We start from the raw sequence: 10,313 nt of genomic DNA, 5'->3' as shown, positions 1-10,313 counted from the left end.
CCATGCAAAATTTGTGAAATTTAAACTACATAAACAGATCTAAAATATTATCATTTGTAGAAAATATGGTGCTATTAGGTCTAATATTTTTAAATTATACTTTTTTAAATATATTTTATATTGACGCCATTAAAGAGGCTCCTTGCGTCAAAGTTTTCAATACTTTTAGTTCATATTTGCCATAAATCTTGAAAATAGTTATGGGAATAAAACTGAATTAGCTTTTTGTGCTCAATCTAAATAGAGAGACATAATAAATGTTTAACTTATGAATTTACCATTACAACATATTTAATCTAAGTGCAATATGAATATTCCCCGAAGAAACTTAATATTAATATTTCATACAAATGCTAGTTACATTTTATTTATCAACATTTAATTGATCTTTATGAGAAGTTTCAGACCAATATGACAATAACTGTTATGCAAGGAGCTTTTCATTCAGTAAACTGCTTAAAATTTTAAGTCGAGAAAACAGCATTAAAATGACAAAAAAAGAAAACATTTCTCTCAACCCACGCACTGTATGTCTGGCCACACTTGATATGGTTAGATCATTATTTAAAACAGTGTCAAATATAAAACGATTATAAAAAACAAAAATTGTGAATTTTCATAACTTTTGAGCGTTATTTCACCACAGTGTCCCCTTAAATAGTAGTTGCACCTGTGATTCTTGTCTGAAATCAATTTCTTTCTTCTCCAGAATAATGTCTATATCCGTGTTTTGTGTTGTGTTTCGTACCGACGTTAGACGTTTTTTGCAAATAATATATATATATATATTTTTTTACTTATTAAACACTGTTCATTATATAAAAACTGAACTTTCTACTTATCATTAAAATCTTTGTTGTAATCTCGCTTGCGATCTGTCATGGTCTACAACGTTATATGTTCTGTACACTCCTTCTTACTGCTACAGTAGCAGCAGAAAAGCGCCGCGCTTATGGAGGGAGCTTAAAAAAGCTCCCACTCGGAATTACTAGTAAGCATCGCATCCCTGATCTAAATATAAAATCAAAATATTTATTTAAGATTGATTCATTAGCTAATAACGAAGTATTCGTCATTAATATGAAAACATTCATTATTCGTTATTTTCAATCGTCTTTAATGGCTAATAAATTTTATTTTTTATGTTAATTTCGTACAGTTATGTAGGTACTTTGCGCTGACAACTGTTTGCAAACAATTAAGTAAGTGATCAAATATTTCAAAGAAGGAAGGATTTTCTATCTGAACCATCGCCGCTGTGTTCTGAGTACCTGGCAGGTAATAACTGTGCATGCCTCAAATGCCGCGTCTGTGGCTCAAGTGCTGGGCGCTGGTGTTCCATCCAAGCGGACCGCGTTCGGTCCCCGGCCAGGTCGTGATGAATTTGTGGTGGACAAGGCAGACGTTGCAGAAAGGTTTTCTCGGAGTACTCCCGTTTCCCACCATTATTCCCCCAACACTCTTACCGCTTCCCTCATTTCGTCTATCATTTTCAATAGTAAATAGGTGGGGTGAAGTCTTGGGGGTAGTACGAATTTCCGATGTAGAAGGGCATGGAACTCTGGCTTCTGGGGCTTATCATGCTATTCGTCCGAAAAACTAGACATGATTCTATCAGGGACCGAGGCAATAATGAGAAATCTTCCAAAGTCGCATCAACTATCAGATGGTGTGTCTGAAGTTCAGAAAGATCACAAATGAAGGGCCAGGGGAAAGAAATATCGATGTCCTTAATGAGCTGTCCCGAGAAAATGGCGTTTTAACGCCTGAACAACAACTGTTCTCTCCCTGCAGTACAGTACTTAGACTGTCTTCAAATCTGCTTTACAAGGACTACGTGCTTATTAGCGCGAGGTGACCCGAAAGGCTCGTAGTACCTCTGAAGAACAACAGAGTGTACTACTTAACTCAAAAATGTCAAAAGGTGTACATCGACGTTTTTTTCCCCTGATCCTTCAAATGTAGAGAAACGCAGTGATTCAATATTTCTAAATCATACAGTCAGTGATTAAAATTTTCATATTAGATCAAATCATTTTTGTAAGCCTCAATTCTACAAGGATATTATAATAAAAGGTAGGTGTTCCTGATATGGCCATGCTGAGGTTTGAGAATTTTTGTAGCCGCCATTTTGAAAAAATGTAAACCAATTTTTTCTTACTCGTTCTCAGTCTAATGGACTTTCTTAAAACAATTTCCTTTCCCCATAAAAATAGCTTTAATTGCCCAAAATATACCAAATTCCAAAAGTCTACCTAGTGGCCATATCTGGAGCATGTGCACATGATATGGCCACCCTTACTCCATGTTCTACAAGTTTGATAGCGCAGTTGTGTTAAAATTAAATAATTTTGGTGTAAAATGAATAAAAATGACACTTAATAATCTTTTTTATAATTCAAATGTGTAGTCAAAACAGGTTTTTCCATAAAAAATTAAGTTGTTTTTCTTAAAATACAAAATTTTTGCGTAATCGCAGCTATAAGCAATGTAAATTTGTCAGGTGAAAAAATAAAAGTGAAATGAACTTGATATGGCCATGGTGCATTTGATATGGCCATATCAGGAGCAGGTAAGCTTTCACGAAAATCGTTTGATTATGAACAGCTCGTAAAAGATACGCCATCAACTACAAGACCAATCAACAGAACATTAAAAACTGAATGGAGTACTATGGTTTTCATGAAACAAGTCTTTGAAAAACATTCATAAAACAAAAGAGACTTACCAGAGAAAAATAAGAAGAGGTCACATGAAAACCGCAAAACAGGCAACTGAAGCCATATTGCTCAACCTGACTGGATGGAAAACGATCAAGTGACATACCAGGATGCCCTTTCATTGGATCCTGCTGCAATTTAGCGGTTTTTTGGTTAACTAACTCACAATAGGGGGGTGGCCATATCAGGAACATGGCCATAACAGGCGCACCCACCTTATATGTCAATAAACTCTAAAAAAATATTAAACACACATGTGTTATATTCATTCATTCATAGTGTTCTGCCCAAGGGCAGGCCTTTTTTTTTATTTATTTAGTTATTTAACGACGCTGTATCAACTACGAGGTTATTTAGCGTCGATGAGATTAGTGATAGCGAGATGGTATTTGGCGAGATGAGGCCGAGGATTCGCCACAGATTTACCTGGCATTCACCTTACGGTTGGGGAAAATTTCGGAAAATACCCAATCAGGTAATCAGCCCAAGCGGGGATTGAACCCGCGCCCGAGCGAAACTTCAGATCGGCAGACAAGCTCCCTAACCGACTGAGCCACGCCGGTGGCAGCAGGCCTTTCACTGCAAACCCAGCATTCTCCAGTTTTTTCTATTTTCTGTCTTCCTCTTTGTCTTCTCACATGATCCACATGTCTTAATTTCGTCTATCATCTGATATCTTCTTCTGCCCCGAACTCGTCTCCCGTTCACTATTCCTTCCAGTGCGTCCTTCAATAAGCAGTTTCTTCTCAGCCAGTGACCCAATCAATTCCTTTTTCTCTTTCTGATCAATTTTAGCATCATTATTTCTTCACTCACTCTTTTCAACACAATATCATTTCTTATTCTATCTGTCCACTTCACACGCTCCATTCTTCTCCATATCCACATTTCAAATGCTTCAATTCGCTTCTCTCCATTTCGTCGTAATGTTCATGTTTATTTCCCATACAATTCAACACTCCACACAGAGCACTTCGTTAGTCTCATCCTCAGTTCTTTTTCCAGAGGTCCGTGCTGGGTAACTTTCAGTGCTGGACCCCGGACTCATTTCACCGGCATTATCACCTTCATCTAATTCAGACGCTAAATAACCAAATATGTTGATAAAGCGTCGTAAAATAACCTACAAAAAGAATTTCCAGAGGTCCGCAGAAGATGCTCCTTTTCCTATTAAAAGTTCCTTTGCCATTGCTGTTCTCCTTTTGACTTCTTGGCTGCAGCTCATGTTACTGCTTATAGTACACCCCAAGTATTTGAAGCTGTCTCCTTGCTCTACTGCCTCATTTAGAATTCGCAAGTTTTCCTTTTTTTTTTACTTTTCTTTCTATGACCATGCTCTTTGTCTTGTTGGCATTATCTTCATTCCATACTGCTCTTAGCTGTCATTTAGCTCCAGTAGCATATTCCTAGTATCATTTCTTCCTCTGCTAACAACACCATATCATCAACAAATCTTATACAATTTATTCTTCTTCCTCCTACTATCTTTGCTCTCATGTTCTGAAAACAGTTCTTCACTAAGTCAACCAAGTAGATGTTAGGGCTACTTATATGTTGTCATACTCGTTTTTTTGCTTTGTTATTTAATGATGCTGTATCACCTACGAGGTTATTTAGCGTCGATGGGATTGGTTTTAGTGAAATAATATTTGGCGAGATAAGGCCGAAGATTCCCCATAGATTACCTGACATTTTCCTTACGGAAAACACCAAACCAGATAATCAGTCTAAGCGGGAATGGAACCCGCGCCCGAGCGCAACTGCAAGCGCCTCGCCGACTGGGCTATGCCATTGGCTACTCGTTAATTTGTATTCATTGTGTAGTGTGATGGAGGATATAGAACTGGACTACACCTAATCCACAATGGTGAGTGTATCTTTCATGCTGTGAAATTTGAGCACATTTCAATGTTTTGTGTCCACACCTGCGCGTCTAGCCGTGAAACCAGATGGCCCGGGTTCGATTCCCGGTCGGGGCAAGTTACCTGGTTGAGGTTTTTTTCCGGCGTTTTTCCTCAACCCAATATGAGCAAATGCTGGGTGACTTTCGATACTGGAGCCCGGACTCATTTCACCGGCATTATCACCTTCATCTCATTCAGACGCTAAATAGCCTGAGATGTTGATAAAGCGTCGTAAAATAACCTAATAAAATAAAAAAAAATTCAATGTTTTGTTGCGAAAATAATAGCTGAATAAAATGTTTCACGTACTTTGTAAACACGGAGTGATAACTCATTTTCATCTTAAAAAAAAAGAAGTAGGAACCAATGATGACTCTAGCAGAAACAGCACATCATATGGTCACCTTTTCACTGTGTATTTTTCTGCCAAACTCATTAGAACCATCTTGTGATGAATAACTCATGAGATACCAAGGGGATTATTTTAAATAGGTCATTTCCAAAAAGTAACAACATAGCTACCTACCAAAAAAATTGCATTATTCAAGCCATATCCTGTGTTCTTTTGATATTCCTAAACCTTATAGTCACTTTAGAACTGGATGCTGAAATTCGTCAGAATCAAATTCCAGACTTTGTAGTAGAAATCAGTCATGGGTTGCCTTAAACGGCAACCTTACTGGTCTTAGTATTCTGAATAGATAATTACGTATGTACAGATACGGAATTAAACTTTGGAGGGAGTTTTGATGGGAATCTACCTGTATGTAGGCAACAATTTCACACGACTGTCCACAAGAATGTATGTATGTGTAGGCCTTATGTATTTATTCCCCGGTGGCAGTGGTAACTAATTACACTCAATAATGACAATTAATTATAAATACAATTAATAATAACATTTAATACTACTAATAAATAATAATAATCATAATATGACATGATATATTTGGTCACAGCACTTCTTTACGTATAATAGTGTACCTCATATTTCTGTATCCGGTGCTACCATTAACATATTACAGTAACACATTATTTGCAGTGTGCATCTACACAAATACTCCCAATTACACTATGTACTGTACCTCTCTAATAAATTCAATGAATTATAAAATAGCAGGCTACAATAAGCAATAAGCATTGCTTCTCCTTAACTTATATAGATTCAGATAATAGCTAGAATATAAATAATTTTTACATATTTATCTAATGATCCAACTAGTATAAAACATTGTTTTCCTGTTGTAAACTTACTAAAACAAAAGTGAAAGAAATTACAGGATATTGCGCATACGGAATAAATTAAATAATAGGATTGCAACAAGTAATAAAAGTAGTATATTTTTTATCTTCGAGGTTTTAGATAATGAGACCTACCTAATTAAATGATATGTAACTGTTAAACCCTTAATAATGTACTTATTATATGAACAGCACATTTCTAGAAACAAATTTAAATTCCTGATTTCTCGTCTAATACAGAAGCGTTTCTTCTTGCTTTACCCGACACCAACCTTCTTATGTGCGGCGAAATTATGTTTCCTGCAGCATGACGTAGCATAGCACGCTTATTATCTTCTGACAATCTTGGTATTGGCCTTGGTTTTGTGAGGTTCATAAGTGAGGAACATTTCTCACATACGTGCTTACTGCAAATATAGAAATAATTTGCGCCCCAAATATTCGTACCCTGGATATATTTCCAGGCAAAGCAAACTTCCAACTTGACTCTCTTCACGCAATTCAAAGAACCTGGAGAGAACTTTTCCTCGGCTTAACCACTGAAAATCTATAGACGACATATCTTCACAATTTTTTAGACAGAATTCATAACGAGTCTATGCTATTAGCATCCATACTTTTTGCATTTTATTTTGTAAACTTAAATGCAATGCAGCTAGGAAGAAGCTATACAATACTTCTAAACATATATTTATTACCATTTAATGTCAATAAAACAACAAAATTTCAATATATCATTATCTACAGTAGTGGCAAAAGAAATCGGTAAAATTCATGTTCTGGGAATAATAAGTTAATTAAGTAGTAAAATATCGCTGCAATCGAAAAGTATTGGGAATAAATTTGAATATGGAACAAAAAAAAGTTTCCTTCCCTGGCAGGATTCGAACCACGAAAGTCTTAGTTACTAGTCTATCGTGTTGTCACTGTGAACAAGGATCTGAAATCAGCTACAAGGGTCGGTCACAATTCTTCCCTTTATATCCACACAACTCAAATGGGATGACAAGGCGCCAGAACCCAACTTTGAGCGCACGCAATTCTGTGTGACTTCAATTGTGGCTTTCTGTTAACGTACCTATAGCAACGGATATATTATGCAAATCTGACTTTCAGGTAGAAGCTCAGTCGGTAGTGCATTCATGCGCTAAGCGAAGGATCTCGGGATCGATACCCGACCCCGGAACAATTTTTCCCTTGAAATTATTCAAGCCTGCTTCACAGGGAGCTTCTACCTGAAAGCCAGACTTGCATGATGATGATTCATTTTCGTATTCTTTATTGGTCTGAAGGTAGAACAGTACAAGAGGCCTCGTCAATGTAATAATATAAAACACAATGTGTCAATATTAATGACGATGACGATGAAAATTAGTTTGAAAAATTCTCATCTACAATATATGCGCACGTTAATATTCTACCGAAATCTATCACTGTTGCAATGTTCTTCTAAACTCTCTTCTCGTATTTCTTTCTTTTTTTTTATCCTTGTGAATACTGTGTGTTTTGTTTTTGGTATTTCTGTAAATACTCTTCCCGTAGAAATGAGAATTCTAGCGAAGAACTTGATTTTCATTAGCCCCAGGGAAAAATTCTACTATTCAGACTGTCTACTCGACTTATCAGTGGCATCGATTGTGAAAGCCTGGTTCATATTGCCTTCTTCAGCAGATTGGTTTTTCGAAATGTTGATTGTTTCAGCCTTCGCAGTCCTCTTCGCTCCATCTGAAACATAAAAATTATATGATTGTTAAGTTAATGAGGGTCTATTTTACCTCCGGAGAATTTTACACCGAGGGACTCCATGAATATAAACAGTGAAAAATATAGTGGGAATGTGTTGGTGGTAACGCAGCTTATGTGGTTGTTACTTGTTAGCTTAAACAACAAGTTTAAGCCCCCCTTCCCACAAGGTGAGTACCCACAAGAGGGAACACACAATGACCTGGAAATGTACAAAAACTTGCCCAGACATGTTCATACATTTTTAACAAGCGCCAGAACAGGTCACATTGTCACTCAATTGTACCTACACCGATTTCACATTTCTGATAATCCTACTTGTCTGTGGTGTAATAATCATGATGAAGATCTGGAACACATTCTTCTATACTGTCCATCCATAAACCACAAAAGATGTAAATTAAAATCATCAGTACCAGTTGCAGAAGACCCAGCCCTGCAGTATATATTGACTACACCCCAACTCTGGCTACTAGCAACAGGCATCTACAATGAACACCGATCAAAATATCCCTCATTTCTCGTGAAAAACAACAACTGAATAGACTACAGTGGACTGTAGTGGACTTTATGTTGTCAGCAAAGAGCTGGATACATTAAGAAGATTTATTGGTTAAGTTAATGAAGTTATTTTTCATTTTTGTTTTACATGAATAGAAAGCGAAATTATTGCGTAATGGGAAAATCAGTGACTGAACTTTAACGGCAATACAGGTCTACTTTTTGATACCAAATATTTCGAGATCATTTTCTGAATTGTTATATTAAGAAGGCTCATACACCTACCCTGAGCTACGAGCATGCAGTTTTCTTAATTGACAACATTTGTGGAACTATTTTACACAGAGCATAAACTTTTTTCACCCAAATAGAACATCTTTTCTTTCTTTTTCTTTATTTGGTTATTTTACGACGATGTATAAACATCTCAGGTTATTTAGCGTCTGAATGTAATGAAGGTGATAATACCGGTGAAATGAGTCCGGGGTCCAGCACCGATAGTTACCCAGTATTTGCTCATATTATTGGGTTGAAGAATAGCCCCGGAAAAAACTTCAACAGGTAACTTACCCGACCGGAATTCGAACCCGGGCCACCTGGTTCCGCGGTCAGACGCGATAACCGTTACTTCACAGGTGTGGACGATAGAAACAACCTATGGGTCTCTTTTTTATATACATTGTTTTTCAGAATTCAATCGAAGAAATTTAAGTGGTTGTAGAGGAGTCTTAGGTAAGTATTTTGAGATAGGGAACTAGGGATCTGGGGATTCTAACTTGTAAGTAATGATGTGAAATATTTTATGGGCCAGTACGCCACTGATTGAAGCTATACGTAGCATAGCGATACATTTGGAAATGTGTCGGATGCAATATTGCTATGTTTCTTTGGGACAATCGGTAAACATTGTAGATGATTCTGTCAGAGAATGAGGTCGAAAGTTTGTCTTCCTTAAGTCGTGGTTTTCCTGACCGATGGTAGAAGTAAGCATTATTAGAAATAATGCTGTACAGTACAGTACGTACGTATAGGCCTACTGTAGTATAGACTAATAAATGAAAACAAATCATTCTTTCACTACTAACTGTCAGTAGAAAAATAAGTAACAAGAATAGTTCAAAATAACGACCTCTGCCTTAAGTAGGCCTACAGCATAGTACAGTATCTTTCTGCAAGAAAAAAAAAAAAGACTACTTTTTCTGAAGTTTATTATTCTGACTTAGCCATTAGGAACTACGTACAATGAATTTCATACCATTTTACGTGAATATGGGAATAAAATATATGAAAATAATAATACAGAATATCGGCCTGGGTAGCGTAGTCGGTATAGCGCTGCCTTCTATGCTCCAGGTTGCAGGTTCGATCCCGGGCCAGGTCAATGGCATATAAGTGTGTTGTAATGCGACAGGCTCATTTCAGTAGATTTACTGGCATGTAAAAGGACTCCTGTGGGACAAGATTCCTGCACACCGGCAACGCTGATATAACCTCTGCAGTTGCGAGCGTCGTTAAATAAAACATAGCATTTTAACATTTACTGGCATGTAAAAGAACTCCTGCGGGACAAAATTCCTGCACACCGGCGACGCTGATATAACCTCTGCAGTTGCGAGCGTCGTTAAATAAACATTAATTTAAATAATACAGAACACAAAAATGCCATGGACTTGTCACTTATGCAATCAAATGCCAGCCCGTTTCTAACAAATACCTAACTGATCTCCAGGGGTCCAATAAGACTGACTTGATTTCAAGTGAATGTAATGAGCCAAAGGCTAGTATTATGCAGTATACTCTTACTGAAAGCATAGCAAATAAATAGTAGGCTACAGTACGTATTTCGGTGGTTCAGAAAAGAAATAATTCAGATACCTCATCAATAAATTAAGAGGTACTGGGATTATAAAAAAACTACCACAGTCAGACCCGAACATACTATCTCCTGGTCTGAGGTCTGACGCGTTAGGGAAGTTATCGGTTAGGCTATCCTGGAGTTTTAGGGTTAAAACTCTGACCCTAAAAACGTCAGACGCTGCTTAAGGTATGTATTAACGTTTTGGAAGAAAATCTACAGTTTTTAACCAACCTTTTTAAGATATTTATCGGACAACATATGAAAGTAGACTAACATAACAATATATCAGAAACTTCAATTTCACTTTTTGATTCCTTAAAAAAATAATCAATTAAAAATTATTCT

General features: G+C 36.8%; 1 protein-coding gene across 2 annotated transcripts in view; it reads right to left on the bottom strand.

Annotated features, from left to right (window-relative positions):
- Positions 1-5,812: 5,812 nt before the first annotated feature.
- The window catches only part of LOC138709350 (nose resistant to fluoxetine protein 6-like), a 59,451-nt gene continuing 54,950 nt past the window's right edge, over positions 5,813-10,313 (bottom strand). For both annotated transcript variants that reach the window (XM_069840060.1, XM_069840061.1), the window contains one exon: positions 5,813-7,591. In XM_069840060.1, the coding sequence (XP_069696161.1) occupies positions 7,464-7,591 (128 nt within the window). In that variant the 3' untranslated portion in view covers positions 5,813-7,463. The remainder of the gene's footprint in view (positions 7,592-10,313) is intronic.

The sequence above is a fragment of the Periplaneta americana genome, chromosome 11 (genome assembly GCF_040183065.1).
Source record: "Periplaneta americana isolate PAMFEO1 chromosome 11, P.americana_PAMFEO1_priV1, whole genome shotgun sequence".
NCBI lineage: Eukaryota > Metazoa > Arthropoda > Insecta > Blattodea > Blattidae > Periplaneta > Periplaneta americana.
The sequence above is the reverse complement of the archived record's forward strand: the minus strand, read 5'-3'. Positions and strand labels throughout refer to the sequence as shown.